Here is a 19726-nt window from a genome sequence, read left to right on the forward strand (position 1 = left end):
TTTTCTTGTACATATTTATATTTCCTTAAGTTAAGATATTCAATTTCTATTTATGATTTATCATTCAACGTATTATTCCTCATATGACTTTGTCTGTTTATATTTGCACGATATTTTTGAATATATCGAATCGGTATTATATTATATAATGTCTAATGGTCCTTTCAGTGGTTAAAACTATTTATGAACATATGTTCAAGGCTCTCATACGAATAATCATTCATACTTGCAAATTACTTTAAGCCGGGATTACGATGAACTTAACGTAACGGGACGCGACGGGACGCGAAGTAACATGACGTGAACTTAACGGCAAAAGTACATATGTAAAATTACGATCGCCGTAACGTGAAGCAGCGTGCATTAAAAAATGATTTGACAGCGTTGTTAAAAGGTTGTGGTGTGAATAGAAGGTTTGTTGTCATTCTCGTTGGTAGTTACTGCTTGGTAATTCCAAATGAATTTTGCTATGAGGCATTATCAGTTTTTTAACTAAATTTTGGCCGGATATTTGTATCGTCAACTGCGGAAGAAGAAACGAGTACGAACCGTTGGTGTGAGAGAGATTTTTCGGAGAAGAACCCAGTTTGGTGATGGACATAATTTACTAGAAGAACTCCGTTTCCGTGATCCACTCTTTTTTTTTAATTACACAAGGATGAATGTCGAAAGGTAAGATTTAATGATTGTCTAGTACAAAATATAATTATTTTTACAAATTAATGTCTGCTTTCCTACATTCTGGTACCTCTTGATCTTGCTTGGTCTACTGATAAAGAAACGTGAAAGATAAATAGTTTTCTGGTACAGAGTTTATTTTTATAAATTATATGTTTGTTTTCTTAGATTCGAGTATCTCCTGAGCTTGGTTGGTCCACTGATAAAGAAGCGAGAAATGTACACTGCTTTTTCACCCACTCAGAGGCTTGCTATGACATTGAGGTAAGATCATCAATGTTTGCTTATCTTATCAATTTCTCAGGAGTCGATTCAATGTGTAAATTTGTTTTGCAGATTCTTGGCAGCAGGAGACAGTCAGCATACTCTGAGCTTTTCCTATCGATGTGGCCAGAGCACTGTCTCTCAGATCCTGGCCGAAACCACTCGACCACTTGTCAGTGTATTAAAGAGTGTATTTGTGAACCCTCCAGCAAATGAAGCGGATTGGCGTGAGGTGAGTGCTGGATTTTGGGAAGAATGGCAGTTTCCTCATTGTGTGGGGGCCATCGATGGGAAGCACGTTCAAATATAGGCCCACAAGCTTCCCAAAGTGTTTATTTTAATTATAAAAAGACATTTATCATGGTTCTATTGGCAGTTTGTGATGCACACTACAATTTCATCATGCTGGATGTAGGAGCAGAAGGCTCACAAAGTGATGGCGGAGTTTTTTAATCGTCTGAAATGGGTCGGCGATTGAATGATGAATCCCTTAACTTGCCGAATTCAAGTCACCTACTAGGAACTAATGTTGACATGTCCTACTTCCTTGTAGGAGATGCAGCTTTTCCTTTAAAACCTTTCCTAATGAAACCCTATAGCGAGCGCAACATACCCCATGACAAGTCTGTGTACAACTTCAGGTTGAGCAGAGCAAGGAGAGTAATTGAAAATGCCTTTGGTATTTTAGCGGCTTGTTGGAGTATTTTCTGTCACCCCATTATTACTACAGAAGACAATGTGGAAAGCATCATTGAATGTGCTGTTTGCCTCCACAATTTCATCTGCAAGACAGGCGACAGGAAACTCAACCTACAATATTGCCCCCCTTCTTTTGTAGACCAGAAATTGCCAACTGGCGATACTGGTAGAGGGAGAATGGCATGACATTGTCGCTGGGGAGAATGGAGCCATCATTGATGGTCCACGGATGGGAGCAAGAAATGCTGCTCTTCGAGTTTTACAACAGAGAGATACACTGAAAGAGTTTGTAAATGGGCCTGGGGTTATGCGCCATCAAGACAATATTGTGAGGATCCGGCAAGGAATTATCTCCCTTCAGTAGCTGTAGATTCGGATAATTTGTCTAGTGTAATTTATTATTATGGTGCGTCATGTTGTTTCTCGCTTTTATTGATCAAGAGTTGTTCAGTTGCGTTCGCTATTTTTAAGATATTACACAAAATTCTTAATCCATATTTATACACACAGAAAAGTACATACTCTACCTGCAAGTAAATATTATTTGTTTTAAGTATTTGATAAGTTTATATATCAGCAAATCTACCGTATAAAGTCATCAAAAACATTTTTATACACACAGATTACATTTACTCAAAACATATTCTTATCTTAGCAAGTTTAGTACTTTAAAGAAGAATATTTAATTAATATACAGGAATTCGGTTTATTTACTACATAGAGTCTACGGAAGAGAAGCGTATACTTACATATATAATATTCTTGAAAGAAGAAAATTCTTGTTTTGCGTGAAAGTTGCGCTTTCACAAAATGATAAGCTTTTCTAAGACTTGTGCCAAGTACATCTTAAAACTATTATTAAGAAAATATTCTCTGTTGAAGAAAAGTATTACTTAAAACGAATAAAATAAAATAAGTAATTGCTTTTCTTGGCTGTAGAATGATATTTTTATGTGTGTAGAAATCTTTCATTTCTCTAAACAATATAATTTTTATTTTGATTCAAGATACGACGCTACCTAAGACTTTACAGAGCACTTAATCTTTTTGCAGAAACTTAATTATTTAGCCTGCAAAAATGCGTGCATTAAAAAGAATTAGTTGAGTATTAATACGCATATATTATTCATATCTAATAAATTATTAAATTACTACTTTCTATATTTCTCACATTTAAATAAATCACATTAAAATTTTTTTATGACATATATAGAAGGCTCTCTGAACATTTGATCATTAATAGAAGCAAAGATAAATCGAGAGAAAAGAGAGGAGAAAAGAGAAAAGAGAATTATGACAATTTGAAACTATCGCTTACTCTGAATATTAAGGTTTGCATATATACCTAACAATTCATCTGCACATATTTCTACGGATATTCAATGTCCGTTTCAATCGAATCCCGCTCGGAACTACCGCGCGGAGCACCGGACATGAAACGTAAGGGGGTTACGAAATTCGATGTATATACAAGTAAAAGTTTCCGTGTCTCGGCCACGGTTCCCGCGGCTCTCATTCGAACGAGAGAAGACGAGAGGCATCCGACGACGAGAAGCAGGCGAGCCAATTTGACCGACGTCGAAACGCAATTACGAGCGACGTCGCTCAACTGTACATCGAAACCGGCACAACGTCGTAATCGCTATGGTATTTTAAAGAGAAATGTATTATTTTATATAAATTATTATCAAGTTCTACGTCGAAACAGATAAGTGAATAAATGAGACATTTTCGAGATAATCTCTGCGCGGATTAAAATACGGAAATTCAGTTGCAAATGTCAATGTTCAAAACGTTAGGAAAAAGGAAAAACTCAAGCTGTAATATTACTAGTATAATATTTTAATATTGTAATATTACTCTAGTATTATGTTTTATATTAGTAATTTATATTATACTTGTAATATGTAATATGTAATATATTACTAATATAATATAAATTATCTACTAATATAATAATAATAAAGATTTGCCTTTATTTTAAACTTTATGTGATAATAAACAGTATGCTAATTAGCTTAGTTGAAAGAAACATATCATTTGTATTGTAGAATATTAGAATTATGTATAAAGGGAAGGTAAAGTTGTATTTTTAGATTGCTAATTAAGATAGAAAAAATTGCAAAAACACACATTACACATCGAAGTAAATTCTTCGCATTTGGCTTTTTTTGCACAGAATACGTGTTATAAAAAAACCAACATTATCGAACAATTAACAAATGTCTAACAAACGGAAAGTTTTTCGTCGATAACGCCGTCGTGACGAACGAACTATATACGTTTCACGTCGTTATCGTTTGTGGCACTACTTTCAAATCTTCAGCTTCCTCTTCACAATCTTGAATGACAGACCTAAATTTCCTCCTGTACTTCAGTTTCAAACCCATGTTTGTTAGACTCTTGAGGCAAGATTCAACACGTTTGCCGATCAAGATGTCTGGATCATTAATGTCAATTAAAGGTGGTAGTAATGGAGCAGCAGTACTAGATGTAGCCATGGATTTGTTCAGATTGACGAGAGTCTCTTTGAACATTTCAGCCGTTTCGTCCACCTTTGACTTCTTGCACCGACCTGTAGGTCCTAAGTAGGGCAAACTTGCAGCAGCTGATGATAAGCTACACCCAGGTGAAGGTGACGAGAGAGGAGAGCAGGTAGCAATCACTCTAAATGGAGCACTAACATCATCCACAGTCTGCTCGCTCAATATTGTTTCTATGCTGCCTGAAGATGCCAATGACGGCGGAAGCGACAGCTCTTCATCTGTTGGCGACAAAGTTGGTGAAGATGTGGCTGCGGACACCGACGCCTTTGGTGGGAAATTATTCACAGATCTGCACCGGAAATAAAAAAATTACCCAATTATTCGAAAATACGTAGAATAACCCGAGAAAAAAAGATTATATATAATTATATATAATCTTTTTTCCCGGGAATTCACAAATCACCATATACTAAACTTACTTTCTTTTCCTAATGTGAGGTGTCAGAAACGACATGACAATGTATAGGGGCCATTCTGGACGGGTTGAGGCCGCTGCTCCAGACCTCCCCTCCTGCTCAAGAATACGCTTCTCCTTCGCGAACCTCTCACGAAGAGTATGCCACCTGGCCGTACAATCTGTGACCGATGCTAAAATCATGACACAAAAGATATAGAAAACATATATAAACTGTTTCCAATCAAGAAAAATGCAACATAACTGCAACAACTTACCATTCACTGTTTCGGCCACACTCTTCCATGCAGAGTCTTTTATTCCGGCATTCTTGAATCCTGCATGTGCCTTATCATATATTTCGGGATGCGCCCGCACACACTCTACTAATAAAGTGTCGTTGATCGACATATTCAATATTAAATATTGCTCTGCTATTTCTGAATGCGCAATACAATGTCAAATGTCACACTTGAACTTGAATGCAGCCGCGCGTCGAGAGTCAAGAGTCGAGAACGTTGATTGGTTGAAAGAGTCACGTGAACAGCCCGATTCGACGAAACGTGAAACTTGACATTGGCAAGCTTTCACGTCGCGTTGAGTTCTGATACTTCACGTCACGTTACGTAAAGTCGATCGTAATCAGCCGCATATAAAAACAATGTGTTTAGGTTTTACGTTACTTCGCGTCCCGTCGCGTCCCGTTACGTTAAGTTCATCGTAATCCCGGCTTTATAGGAAATAAAGTCTTCCTTTACTTTACGTTTCAAGTTTCAAACAGGAGAGCATACTTTCAGTGTGTTTGAGAATGAGCTTGGCTGATAGAATGCTAACACACGAATGAGTAGATCATACAACGGGGTAATTGAAATGAACAGATCGGCACTGAGTTTCAGGATTTATTTCTTTCACAGAGTCGTAAATCACTATATACACTATATACACTGCGTTATGTACTAATTAACTGAGCGTGAGCGGTTTATACAATAACGATGAGTACCGTGCTAAACTGATTTACTTGCGTAGAGTGCAACGTGAGGCCGTTGAATCGTTCCGATTACAATCAGCAGCCACGTGGCTTTAGAAAATGAGACGTTTCACGAGATTAACCAACGAGACACTGGACCTCAGTTTAATTAATCCGCGTAACAATCTTAATGAGGTCCATTGGCCTCAAAGATGAGGTTTATCCTTACTGAGTGCCCGACAGAATAAATGATTACGCGAGCGTTAGAATTTAGACTGCCATTGTTCACGAAAGCAAGAGAGTAACTGCCGGAATGCCGGCGATATCGGCAAGGCGAAGGCCGGAGCATGCTAGCATCACGTGCCATCGCTATTCGAAACGATCCGCACGATCGTCCAGGAGGTGCTGCCACCTCACTGGGCTTGACTACCGCACTCCTGAACACAGTGATGTTTACATTTCTTTCATTGAACGGACTATTACAATGTGAATTGTATTATCATTTCTTGAATTTCTATGATTATTTACTTGTGCCATACTGGCTTTTCAAGAATGTTTTGAATTTACTCTGCTATATTTTCTTTATATATCTTATTATATTTGTCAAAGATTCAAACTCAGTGTTTCCTTCACCGCCATAGCCCACGATCTATTCGGGTCGTGTACATATACCGATATATAATCATATATGCTCATATATATGGCCCTATATAATTATATATTCTCATATATGGCCATATAATATTATTTAAGATTATATTTTCCATTTTGTTATGATTTAAGGCTTTTAGCGGTGAGAGGAAACGAACACGTGTTTACTCGTTCGCTGCTTATACAAGAGAGAGCTTTACTCTGTGTAACGGCTCGTACATATAGATAGAAAAGTGGGGACATTGATCGCCTATCGATCTACCTATCGCTCGAGCCGCGAGTCGGTGACGTGTTTGCGCACGGGGAAAAATAAACAGAAAATAGCCTTTTCGCAGAGTCTTTAGAGACTTTCCTAACACGAAAAGTATTATTTTATTTTCAAACATTGCTTAAACCTAATTCGCTAGTTAGCTTTACGTGCTGCGGTTTTGGTAAAGGCTTAGTTAAGATATCAGCCACCATTTCATCACTAGGTATATGAGTTATCTTTATATATTTTTGTACAAGGATTTCGCGTACAAATTGGTGGTGTATATCTATGATGATTATAATTATTCTCTCCTCTCTCTCTCTCTCTCTCTCTCTCTCATCTCTCTCCTCTCTCTCATCCTCTCTCTCTCTCTCCTCTCTCTCTCTCTCCTCCTCTCTCTCTCTCTCTCTCTCTCTCTCTCTCTCTCTCCTCTCTCTCTCTCTCTCTCTCTCTCTCTCTCCTCATCTCTCCTCTCCCTCTCTCCTCCCTCTCCCTCTCCCTCTCCCTCTCCCTCTCCCTCTCCCTCTCCCTCTCCCTCATCCCTCTCCCTCTCCCTCTCCCTCTCCCTCTCCCTCTCCCTCTCCCTCTCCCTCTCCCTCTCCCTCTCCCTCTCCCTCTCCCTCTCCCTCCCTCTCCCTCTCCCTCTCCCTCTCCCTCTCCCTCTCCCTCTCCCTCCCTCTCCCTCTCCCTCTCCCTCTCCCTCTCCCTCTCCCTCTCCCTCTCCCTCTCCCTCTCCTCTCCCTCTCCCTCTCCTCTCCCTCTCCCTCTCCCTCTCCCTCTCCCCTCTCCTCTCCCTCTCCCTCTCCCTCTCCCTCTCCCTCTCCCTCTCCCTCTCCCTCTCCCTCTCCCTCTCCCTCTCCCTCTCCCTCTCCCTCTCCCTCTCCCTCTCCCTCTCCCTCTCCCTCTCCCTCTCCTCTCTCTCTCTCTCTCTCTCTCTCTCTCTCTCTTTGACAGGCTTATCGCTCCGTTATTACCACACTTAATTTCTAACGTTTCCTTAGTAATTTTTGTGATCTCGTGTAAGAGATTTCTTAACCATAGAGCCCCTTGGCAAGTAAAGGCAAGCGCGATATATTCTGCTTCTACTGTGGATAACGCTACAGTGCGTTCTTTTTTTTGTGCCAAATAATGGCTCCTCCATTTAACATGAAAACACAACCACTTATGGACCTTCTATCGCGCTTGTCGTTACCCCAATTAGCGTCGCAGTAACCTACAATGTCGCTATCGTTATCTTTACTATATTTAAGATAATAATTCGCGATGCCCTTTAAGTATCGGAAAATTCGCTTTACAGCCGTCCAGTTAATTTTCTCAGGACTTTTGCAGAAACTACTGACCGCGTTTACTGCCTGCGCTATGTCCGGTCGACTGATCTGACTTATATATAATAACGAACCTATTGCCTCAAGATACTGGGTTCTGAATTCGTCGTCATTGAGTTCGTCATGCTTCTTGTTACTTTCCGTCAGTTTAACGTTCGCGTATACCGGGGTTCCAATTGGTTTGCAGTCTTTCATTCCAATTTTTCTGAGTGCCCTCTCTATGTATTTTTCTTGCGTAATTTTCATTTAGCCCTTCAACTTATCTTGGTGGATTTCTAGACCGTGGAAATATTTCGCTTCTCCCAAGTCTTTTATTTCGTAGGATTGATTCAGGAATTTCTTTAATTTTCTCATTTCGCCATCGTGATTGCTTAAGATTAGCAAATCGTCTACTGTTTGAAATGCCGCGCTATATCGACATAGAGACAGTGGTGTGCTGCCATCTGTTACAATTTTCGAGTCAACAACCGAGTCCGTGAAAAGCTCTAGTGGGGCCGATGCGGGCCCACAGTAACATGCAAAGAGAGGGTTGCGCGCGCCGCGGCGCAGCCATGCGGCGATGTAGCGCTACCCGATTTCCGGGTTCTTTACGGAAGCGAGATTGTTTTTCGAGTGAGCGTGCGTTCATTACGCATCGATCTTTGGTCGTGATAAGTCACGCGTGTCGAGTCAAGCGGATTCGTAGCTTTTTGCTTTTTAAACTAATTGCGTGATCAGATCGGCTTATTCTGTATACCGACAGGTTATGCTCGGTATTAATTTCAAAAGAGAAGACTTATATAGAGGCTAGACGACGCCGATATATACACAACGGACGAAGAGGAGAGGCATTCGCCATTCGCTCTATAAATAATAGATGTCCGCCATTGCAGCCGATACGAGTGACGAAGGCGATATAAGGGCCTTGAATTACTATTGGATTCTTCTTGATATTGAGGTCACATTCCTCCACTGCGGAGAATTCTTCCACAAAAAGTGGAAGTCCCGACACAGGTAACTCTCGTTGTTTTGATTAAAAGAATCATCGATCTTTGAGTGGCTAAACGTTGTTAGCTAAATGGCGATCCTTGATTCCAGAACTTTCGAGAGCTTTCTTAGCTTGGATGGAGATCACTTGAAGTTAGCTCTTGCAATGCGCAAAGCGTTGCGATCCCATCCCCGAGCCTTCTCGATAAAATTGACGAGGCCGGACGAGAAGATTCCTTCTCATGCGTTTGAATACTCAAACAATTATATGGTTGCAACCACGCGTTAATTTCTTGTGAAATAATAACGAGTTCTACCGGTTTTCATTACGAACCTTTTGTGCGGTGTTAAATTGCGTTAATTATTCAAAATAGTATCAATACTACTGCGTTCAACACTATTTATCAATTTTACAGTAAATATATTACGAGCGTAATCTGAATATTCCTTCATTAGATTTAATTACTAGATTTCGAGCGATCTTTCTTTTTCAATTACTAATTGTCGCGAATGCTATGCTGCTGAGATGCAATATATTATACATTATCTATAATTTCTATATCATCTTGTTCATTAAATTTATGGATTAATGCGTTTACTTGATACATATCAATTCGTCTTTTATTATAAGTTAATACTTTCGACAAATATAGTTTTGAATAAGATTCTCTTTTAACTTGCGACATATAAATAATTTAGAATTATTTACTCATTAATTTCTGCAATTATCCGTTCTATTTAGAATAAGTTTATAAATCAGAGTAACGCATTATTCCATTACTGATTTATAGATCTGTATTTATTTTGGTAGATTATAATTGCATTTATGTTTTCTCACATTGTTCTTATTAATGGTCACTTTAACTTTTTTAGATATTCATGACTTCAAATAACATCTTGATTATTTTCAATGATTTTCATGAAATGTGCTACTTTCTGATTGAAATATAATGCGATCTTTCTTTCGTTGATAACATTTAAACAATTAATTATCCTGAATAAATTTACATATTTTGCAGTAAATTGGCCGTTAATATTTATGTGATTTCTGATTTATATGTGATTTCTGATTTATATGTGATTTCTGATTTATATGTGATTTCTTATTTATATGTAATTTCTGATTTATGTGATTTCTGCGTTATGTGATTTATGATATATTGGAATTCTGACTTATGTTATAATTTCTCAGAATACTTAATAGTCTACTAAAGAATATACTTTTCGGTAAATACATTCATTAAACTTTCTTAACTATATCGAATTCTTGTATCCTTAACATCAATAAGAGCTCACGTTCCGTTCGGGGCGTGTACATCTACATATATAGCGATTATCAAAATTTTATTTCCTTCTTCTTTCACGTATACGCACGGATCTGCGTTTAGTTTATTGATCATATAGTTCCACGCTCATCCACTCTGTTTGAGTCCATACAACTTGTATTTCTTCTTTAGCCTCCAAAGCTTTCCTTCCTTCTCTGCTCCGATACCTTTTGGCGATATTATGTATGTTACGCTCGTCGCGCGTCCGCTGCACTTCCTCACTCTAACACTCACGCGCGACGCGTTCCCGACACTCTCACAAGAAAAGATGACTCAGTTTAAGAAAAAGGAACTCGTTTATTATATCGCTCAATACAACGAGAGACTCGGGCAGACACGTCCGATCGAGACGGAATCCCGAAGCCAAATCTGAACATCGTTATCTGTCAACAACCGTCGCTAAGGACGATTCGCGACTTCTCTACTACCGGGCGACTCACATGAGCGCACGGCACGGGCGCACAGCACGGGCGTAACACTACCCCCCCCTCTTCCAAGATTGTCGCCTCGACAATCTGGGAGGGTAGTTTCTTGCGGTCTATAGCTTCTCTGCACCGTGGGCTCCAGGGCACCGAACGGTTGACTTGCCCTCCTCGAGCTGCTGCTCTGAGTTACGGACCCCGTTTCTTTTGGTCCCCGGTAGCCGCACACTAGGTCCCCGACCGATCCTCTTCTGGAGAGAGCTGGCCAGGCTCCTCCCTCAGTCGGTACAAGGACGACCTCGCAGAAGCTCCGCTTTCCCGAAGTGGACTCCCCCGCTGCCGACCTCTCGCGACGCCGCTCCTCCTAATCTTTAGACAAGGGGGGGGGGGAACTTATATATGTGGACCCAACGTCTAAACAGACTCCCCAAGTCCCTGCCTCAGCATTCGCTCTCCGTCCCACGGAAAAACCACAGTTCAAAAAAACCGTGGGCGAGGCAGTCTTCTTTTAAAAACGAAACTTCCTCGAAGAAGTCTTCGGCCGATGTTCTGCCGCGGTAATCCACAACTCCTCGCGTACCGCCCACTTCCTCTAAGAAAATAAACATTACGCACAGTAAACGGGAACCAAATATTGGAATATTAAAATCAAACTCATTTCTTTATAAACACGAGCCAAACCCTCCCCGCTGAGTTTGTTTAAATCGCGTTACTCCCCCTCTTCGGGGCACTCGGACCAGAAATGTCCGGTCTTGCCGCACATCCAACATTCCTTGTTCTTCTCCGTCTCCCTCTTCTCATTATTCGTATTACTGTTCTGCCCTCCTTTTGAAAAATTCTTATTTGTTTTTTCTTTTTCGCGAGCATAGCCCTCCCCCTGAATTATTTTTAATGCTTTCGCTCTTTCAACAGCCTGACTCAAGGAGCTTATCCCTTCTATTTGCAACGTCCGTCAAATAAAATGATCCGAACCGGCCGTCACAAATTGCGAGCAAGCGATTTTATCTCGTATTTCATAAGGGTATTCGGGGTATGCGAGGCGTGATAGACGCTCAATGTCAGAGCCGAGAGTGGCTAGATCCTCCCCAAATTTCTGTCTCCGATTTGTGAGCGCGGAATAACTATTCTGTGTTAAGTGTCCCTCCCTGAAACGCAACTCGAGCTTCGCTTTCAGCTCCGCGAAATTTAGGCGCTCGACATCTTGCACGGTCTCCAAAACCGAGCGCGCCTTTCCTCTTAAACTTGAGGCTAATGCGACGGTTTTTGTCGCGTCGTCCCAACTATTCGCTCGCACAATAAGATTAAGCTGCGAGATGTATTCTTGTAGCGGGACTGTCCCGTCATACGTGTCGGGCTTGAGCTTGTAACCAAGCCCGACTCTCGCGCCCGCGGCACCGTCACTCACGTACGCGACACTTTCCCCCGCGCGCGCGGTTCGCTCCCCTGCGTTGTTCACAACCGCGTCTCGGTCACCCGAGTACGCGCCGCCCGCGATTGCGACTCTTTCACCCGCGCGCGTGATTTGTGCTTCTGCACCGCCCGCGATCGTGCCCCTCTCGCTCGCGCGCACGACGTCAACGCTCGCGATCGCGTCTCTCTCACTCGCGCGCACAACGTTAACACTCGCGCCGCTCGTGTCCGCGTCCCCCTCGCGTGCGACTCGCGCCCCCACGCCGTTCGCAACTCGCAGTTCCGAGTCCCCGGAAGCTCTAATATAGGAAGGACTTAGCTGGGAAATGCCCCCGAAGTTCGTCCCTCGGAGACGGCGGAGCTCCTCCTCCTGCCGGCGGAACGTTGTCATATATTCTCTCTCCCTTCGCGCCTGCTCCTCGCGCAAGAGACGGACTTCCTGGATGACGGTCCGGAGAGTTTCTGCGATCGTCGTCATTGCCCTTATGGAAAAATACACTCAACTTTTGGTGTTAACCGTTAAAAAAACACCATAGAAAAACCCTTAAAGTTGGGTGTGATTTCGGACCGCCAATTGAAGGTTAACCATCATTTGAAGGTTAATCTTCAATTGGCGGTCCAAAATCACACCCAACTTTAAGGGTTTTTCTTTAGATGATGGTTAACCTTCAAGTGATAGTTAACCTTCAATTAATGGTTAATCCTTACAAATGACGGTATAAACCCTAAAAATATGAACCCTCAAATGAAAGTAACAAATATGGCGTCTCAATGAGAATCTCTTAAGGGCTCCGCTCGCTGAACCGGACTCCTCGCCTCGATCCTCCCTCTCGGACGCTAGCTGCCGCAGCTCTCCCTTTCCTGGCAGTGAGCTCTCCCTGGTGATCTGACTCTCGCTCGGTTGGTCTCCAGAACACGCGCCGCAACGATCAATCCGTCAAGAAAGAGGTAACGGACTCGACACGTTTGAAGAAACGCAAGCAAGTGCGGCCATGACACCTAACGAGTGAGGAAGGAGGCGGGGGCTCTTTGAGAGTGGCGACTCGCGCGTCGCGCCATCTAATGTGAAACGATCGGGCGTTGTAAAACGCGAAAAGAATTCAAGCGCAATATCTGAACAAATTATTTAATTTTTAATAAGTCCAATTACACAGGCCCACAAAAAAAAAGTAGGTTGTGCTGAGGATATGACTATGCTATTCCTACGTATTTTGAGCCTCTGAAAACGAATATGAAGTCAGAATTGCTCCATCACCCTCCAGTTTTTTTAAACTTTAATTAATATTTTTTTAAATTAACCATTTGAGTCGAATTATTCTTCTTTACCAATTTTAATGAAACTTTGCATCCGGGGGTTTTTTTGGGGCGCTGATTACGAATCCGTTCTCGAATTTTTTAAATTCAAAATGGCGGATCCAATATGGCGGACGTAAAATCAAAAATTTAAATAATTTCCGTGAAACTTTGCATCCAGGGGTTTTTTGGGTCGACCCAAAAAACCCCTGGATGCAAAGTTTCACGGAAATTATTTAAATTTTTGATTTTACGTCCGCCATATTGGACCCACCATTTTGAATTTTAATAATCCAAATACGGATTCGTAATCAGCGACCCAAAAAACCCCTGGATGCAAAGTTTCACGGAAATTATTTAAATTTTTGATTTTACGTCCGCCATATTAAATCCGTCATTTTGAATTTTAAAAATTCGAGAACAGATTCGTAATTAGCGACCCAAAAAACCCCTGGATGCAAAGTTTCACGGAAATTATTTAAATTTTTGATTTTACGTCCGCCATATTGGACCCACCATTTTGAATTTTAAAAATCCAAATACGGATTCGTAATCAGCGACCCAAAAAACCCCTGGATGCAAAGTTTCACGGAAATTATTTAAATTTTTGATTTTACGTCCGCCATATTGAATCCGCCATTTTGAATTTTAAAAATTCGAAAACAGATTTGTAATTAGCGCCCCAAAAAACCCCTGGATGCAAAGTTTTATTAAAATTGGTAAAGAAGAATAATTCGACTCAAAGGGTTAATTTTAAAAAATATTAATTAAAGTTTAAAAAAACTGGAGGGTGATGGAGCAATTCTGACTTCATATTCGTTTTCAGCGGCTCAAAATACGTAGGAATAGCATAGTCAGATCCTCAGCACAACCTACTTTTTTTTGTGGGCCTGTGTTATTAATATTTATTTTCATAATTGAACTTATTTTTTATTTTGATAAATGTGAATACAAATATCTTATTGTATTAATATTTAATATTAATAATTTAATTAGTTGCTTAATTTAACTTTTTGTTTAATAAATGAGCGGATGTAGTACTGAAAATGTACCTATTATATAATATTTTAATTTTCGAAAAAGTCAAATTACAAACAGGAATTTTGTTGTGACTTTTACAGTTATAAAGTAACTATTTAATGGAAACGGAAGCCTAAAAAAATTAATATTGTAACGCAATTATTATAATGCTCAAATCGGAGGTCCCCCGTAGCCCTCGGCGGGGGAACAGGCGGATAAGTAGTAGGAGAGTGAAAGGAGATGAAGGGAGAGATTGAGATGTGAGGAAGGTGTTGGATGAAGGGAGTAGATAAGGGAGTGCAAAAGGAAGACAGGAGAATGGAGGTGAAGCGGAAGGTGGTCTGGAGGAGACGGGAAACGTTAGTGAAGAGGCACGTGGAAAGTGAGGTTAGGGAGAAGGGCGGGATTGAAGGAACAAAGGTAGCAGCCCAGGTTACATGACGAGGGAGCTGAGCGAGTTGGCAGCATGGAGTATCGATCGGGCGATCGATCGACCTGTCGCGAGACAGAGGAATTGTCGATGGTGGCGCGGCAGGTGCGGAACGGAGCAGGGAGTCGTCGCGACAGATCGATGGATCGAACGATCGAAGGAGCCGGCCATATAGACAGGTAATAGAAAGAGAAAGAGAGAAAGCGAACGGAGGAGAAAGGAAGGGAGTAGATTAAGGGTGAAGATGGACGAGGATAAATCGGTGGAGACGAGGATAAGAGAAAGAGAGGAGAAAGAAAGGAGAAACGAAAGGAGAGAGGAGGAAAGTAGGAGTTGGAAGAGGACGGAGGAGGACGAGATTACGAAAAGGATGGAGGAGAGTCTGTTTGTTTTCGGAAGGATTAAAGGTAAAGGCGGAGGTGAAAGAGGTAAGCGTGATAGGTCAGAGAGGAGAATGGGTGACGATAATAGTAAAGATGGGGAGTGAAGAGGATAAGTGGAGGGTATTAGATGCAAGGAGAAAGGAAGGGAGCAGATTAAGGGTGAAAATGGATGAGGATAAATCAGTGGAGACGAGGGTATGGATACGGAGGAGGACGAGGACTATAGAAAGAAAGGAGAGTAAGAGGGAGGTAGGATGGAAAGGAGAAAGGAAGGGAGATTGAGAAAGAAGTAGCAGGGGAAAGGGAGGGGAGGAGGAGAGCGAAATAAGATAAAGGTATAACACAATTTGTTTCCAGAGCGAAGGTGGAATAAAGATGGAAGGCGGCGAGCGAGAGGAGGGAGAGAGACGGAAGGAAAGGGGAAGAGCAGTGGCAGAAAGGAGGGAAGCAAAGAGGTGGCTGAAACAAGGGAGGCGGAAGGAGATGGCCGGATGGAAGACGAAGGGAGGGGAAATGAAATGTAAGGTCGCAAGGGAGGGGAAATGAAATGTAAGGTCGCATATGGCCAGGGCGCGAAGGGAAGTTTTTGTAAGAGGTTTGGGTACGTTCCTCACAAAAACGTCTTTTAAACCCTACGGGGATATACAATAAACTTATCTATCTATCTATCTATTATAATGCTCAAATCATAAAATATTTACATTATCCATGTCTGCAATACAATATAATTTTTTATTCATATTGCATTCTATATAATGGCAATGTTATTATATATTTGACAGGCAAATCAAAATAGCTTCGAATCGTTATCGAAATGATGAAATATCGATGTCTTAACAAAAAATACATAATTTGCCTGTTTACAGTCTGGCGCGATGAATGTATGTCACAAATAATCTCTTCTTTTAAAAAATGTCATATAGCACAAACATCGAAATAAGCTTCAAATTTCGAGCATTATTTCGATATAATGTAATATCGATGATTTCGACGTCAATTAGACGTCGATTCGATGGGTCATTTCTCGCTGGATAGGGCCTAAGTCAAATTTTTTAAATGAAAACCCCTATTTTTTATTGTCCATCTTTCTCTATAAATTAATTTGAACAACTTTTGTTTGAAAAATTCTTTTATTGCCTAATACTTTTTGAGATATTCAAGGAAAACTTGGTAACTTTTTCAATATTTAGCTTATGATATCTTGATAATTGTTTGCCAGAGGAAAAAGTGGTATAGAGGACTTTTTGACTTGATTTTGTCTTAAGAATATGCTGTTGCAATAGCACTCCAATTTTTTTAAATATTTGTAAACACTCCAAGAAGATGCATACACAAATATTTAAAAAAAATTGGAGTATACTATTGCAACAGCACATTTTTGAAATAAAATTAAGTTAAAAAGTCCTCTGTACCACTTTTTTGGCAAACTCTGGCAAACAATCATTAAGATATCAAGCTAAATATATATTGGAAAAGTTACCAAGTTTTCCTTGAATATCTCAAAAAGTATTATATATTATATAAAAGTATTATATAGAAAGGTGGTACAATAAAAAATAGGAGTTTTCATTTAAAAAATTTCACTTAGGCCCTATTGGGCTCAATACAGCCCTGGATCCAAAATCCAATAAGATCGTCTATTGGTCCCCTTTAAACCTTTCAACTTTTATTTGAAACACTTTTCCAATAAACCAAGCCGTCAATTGACACTTAACGAAAATTAACACAATAACATTTAAACGACACCCAATGATAAAGGGATCATGGCGACACTGATTAAATCGACATAGAACATTAAAGGTTAACACTCTGTTAACACCAAACCAACATCCAACGATGAGGATCAATCTCCAACCTACACTAAACATTGAGGCTTAATCCCCAACCTACACTTATCATTGAGAATAAACTCCCAATATACACTCATCATTGAGGATTAAACCCACAATTTACCTAAACCTTAATGGTCAACACTCAATCTACACCTAAATTTAAGTGTTGACACTTAACTTTGATGACAAACACTAAACTTACGCCCAAATTTGAGTGTTAACTCTCAATTTGAGTGTTAATCATCAAAGTTGAGTGTACTTTTTCATAAGGGTGCCGTCGCTTTCGCGGCATCCCGCTGGGGTGTCTCCACCCGGAGTCTCTTTCTCGTAGCCATGGGTATGCTCATTGTCGTACGTCCTATCCCGGACGAGCCCCCAAATGTTACGCTCGTCGCGCGTCCGCTGCACTTCCTCACTTACGCGCGACGCGTTCCCGACACTCTCACAAGAAAAGATGACTCAGTCCTTTTAAGAAAAAGGAACTCGTTTATTATATCGCTTAATACAACGAGAGACTCGGGCAGACACGTCCGATCGAGACGGAATCCCGGAGCCAAAGCTGAACATCGTTATCTGTCAACAACCGTCGCTAAGGACGATTCGCGACTTCTCTACTACCGGGCGACTCGCATGAGCGCACGGCTTAGGCGCACAGCACGGGCGTAACAATATGTATCCTCTTTTAAATCGCTGTTTAGGTAAGCTGTTATGACATCCATGTGCTCTATCGTCAATCCGTTTTTTGCTGCAAGAGATAAGAGATATCTTATGGTCTCATACCTTCACCGGTGAGAAAACTTCGTTGTAATCTCTTCCTTCTATTTGTCCGCAGCCCTTTGCTACTAATCGGGCTTTGTATCGCGTTTCTCCAGATTCGGTCAGTTTCTTCTTATAAACCCATTTGACCGCCAGTGGCTTCACTCCGGGTGGTCGATCCACTTCTTCCCACACATCGTTTTTCTTCAACAAGTGAATTTCTTCTTGCATCGCTTTTATCCAGCTTTCGCGCTCAGGGCTGGCCATCGCTTCTTCTAATGTATTTGGATCATCTATGCGCTCTTCTGATGCCATGTATGCTATCAGGGCCTACTTACTGGTTTCCATTTTCGTTCGGACCTTCTGGGAGTGGCTACGTCTCTTTGCGTTCTGCGTTCGCCTACTTGCTTAGGTTCTCTTTCCTGCGCGGGCTCTTGAAGTTCTTCTACATCTTCGTTAATTTCGAGGTCTGAAAGAGAGTTGACTTGGTTTCCGCCCTCATCGTCTTCCTCGCTTGAAAGATCTGAGTCAGGGTCTACGTCTTGTTCGCGCTGCTCTTGTGATTCTTCAGTTAACGGGTAAATTGTAGCTTCTTGCATTCTTTCACCTTTCTCTGAAATTTTATTATGGTGATTTTCGCGGAATACAACATCTCTACTTACTGTTATCTTCTTCGTCCTTGGGTCGATAGCCGATACCCTTTGATATTTTCATCGTAACCGATAAATATTAGCTCCTGCGCCTTCGAATCCCACTTGCCTCTCTTTTCCCGTGGAATGTACGCTAGAGCTTTGCTACCGAATACTCGTAAGTGTTTTATACTAGGTCCTTTTCCGCTCCAGAGTTCCTCTGGTGTTTTTCCTGGTAGTGCGCTTGCCGGACTTCTATTAAGCAGATAAACCACCGTAGACGTCGCTTCAGCCCAGTAACCTTTTGGCAGGTTCGCGTCTATTAGCATGCACCTGGCCCGCTCTACAATGCTACGGTTCGCGCGCTCGGCTAGACCGTTCTGCTGTGGGCTATACGGAATTGTTGTCTGATGTGCTATCCCTAACGATCGTAACAAATCTTTGAAATCTTTACTTAAATATTCGCGACCGTTATCCGTCCGTAACGATTTTATTTTTCTTTCCAGTTTATTTTCCGCGTACGACCTAAAGTTTTTAAACGCTTCAATTGCCTCACTTTTATGTTTTAAGAAATACACGAATTTCTTGTAACTGTAATCATCTATAAAAATTATAAAGAATATAAAAATAAATCATTTATATATCAATGTGAACCGTAAATTTAGTGTGCCGCTCCGTATGTACGCAGGTATCATATAATATAGTGAAATGTCAAATGCACCATGGTCCTCCTGGCCTTCCAACTTGGGAGGGATTTCAAGGTTGCTTGCCTGCATCGTAGCACACACACACACACCTGACTGACCGCAAAACTGAATAGATAGAAGAAGGAGCGTGCGAGTATACAATGTAATTTAGCCTCATGACCGCGTTATAGTATATTTTTTAATCAATCAAACGAAAGAAAAATGGAGCGTAGAGCCGTAACAAGGTGTTGGTGTTCATATATTCAATACTACCGTAAAGAATTAACGAATTGTAATGTACATACTGTACATATACATATATTTCAATTTAATAAACTGCGCGCCGCAAATTTGTCGGACTTGAAACACAGCTATCTTGGAAAATTAATACCCTTCCCTACACCGGAATTAAATCTAAACGATTTAATTGTTAAAAAAACGTAAAGAATTTATTGCGAAAAATATTACCTCAGCCAGGATTCGAACCTGGAACCTCCCTCATTCCGTGTAGGGCGTCGTACCAATTCGACCACCGAGGCATGTGGTAATATTTATCGCAATAACCGGTAATTAACTATATTTTTTAATGTTTAAATTTGTTCTTGTGACTACGTACACATTGCGCTAAAGATGACCACAAAAAATGATCGAAACGTTCGCGAATTTTTTATGTATTGACGGTTAGAAGAATATATACAACTTTGCGCCCTATTTACCGCGCCGGCTCTTATTGCCTCTTTCCCTTTACTTGATTTGATCACGAGAGCCTTATAAATATAAATTTTTGTTGATTTTATAGT

At 40.8% G+C, this 19726-nt stretch overlaps 1 protein-coding gene and 1 pseudogene across 1 annotated transcript; one reads left to right on the forward strand and one right to left on the reverse strand.

Moving 5' to 3' along the window:
• The first annotated feature begins 662 nt into the window (after positions 1-662).
• On the forward strand, positions 663-2069 carry LOC139783973 (uncharacterized; annotated as a pseudogene).
• Positions 2070-3650: 1581 nt separating this feature from the next.
• LOC139783965 (uncharacterized) lies at positions 3651-6769 on the reverse strand. The gene is made up of 2 exons (XM_071723128.1): positions 4607-6769; positions 3651-4476 (listed from the first exon to the last, which is right to left on the reverse strand). The coding sequence occupies exons 1-2, from the start codon at positions 4990-4992 to the stop codon at positions 3927-3929; spliced, it is 936 nt and encodes a 311-aa protein (XP_071579229.1). The 5' UTR covers positions 4993-6769; the 3' UTR covers positions 3651-3926.
• Between the last annotated feature and the right edge of the window lie 12957 nt (positions 6770-19726).

Source organism: Temnothorax nylanderi, unplaced genomic scaffold, assembly GCF_030848795.1.
Source record: "Temnothorax nylanderi isolate EJ_2023f unplaced genomic scaffold, tnyl_v1.0 TNYL_tig0565_pilon, whole genome shotgun sequence".
In the NCBI taxonomy this organism is placed as follows: Eukaryota; Metazoa; Arthropoda; class Insecta; order Hymenoptera; family Formicidae; genus Temnothorax; species Temnothorax nylanderi.

Coding starts and splice junctions, on each gene's coding strand:
- LOC139783965 (XM_071723128.1), bottom strand. CDS start 4,992: ATGTCGATCAACGACACTTTATTAGTAGAGTGTGTGCGGGCGCATCCC. Junction 4,477..4,606: donor CCTCACATTAGGAAAAGAAA/GTAAGTTTAGTA, acceptor TTTCCGGTGCAG/ATCTGTGAATAATTTCCCAC.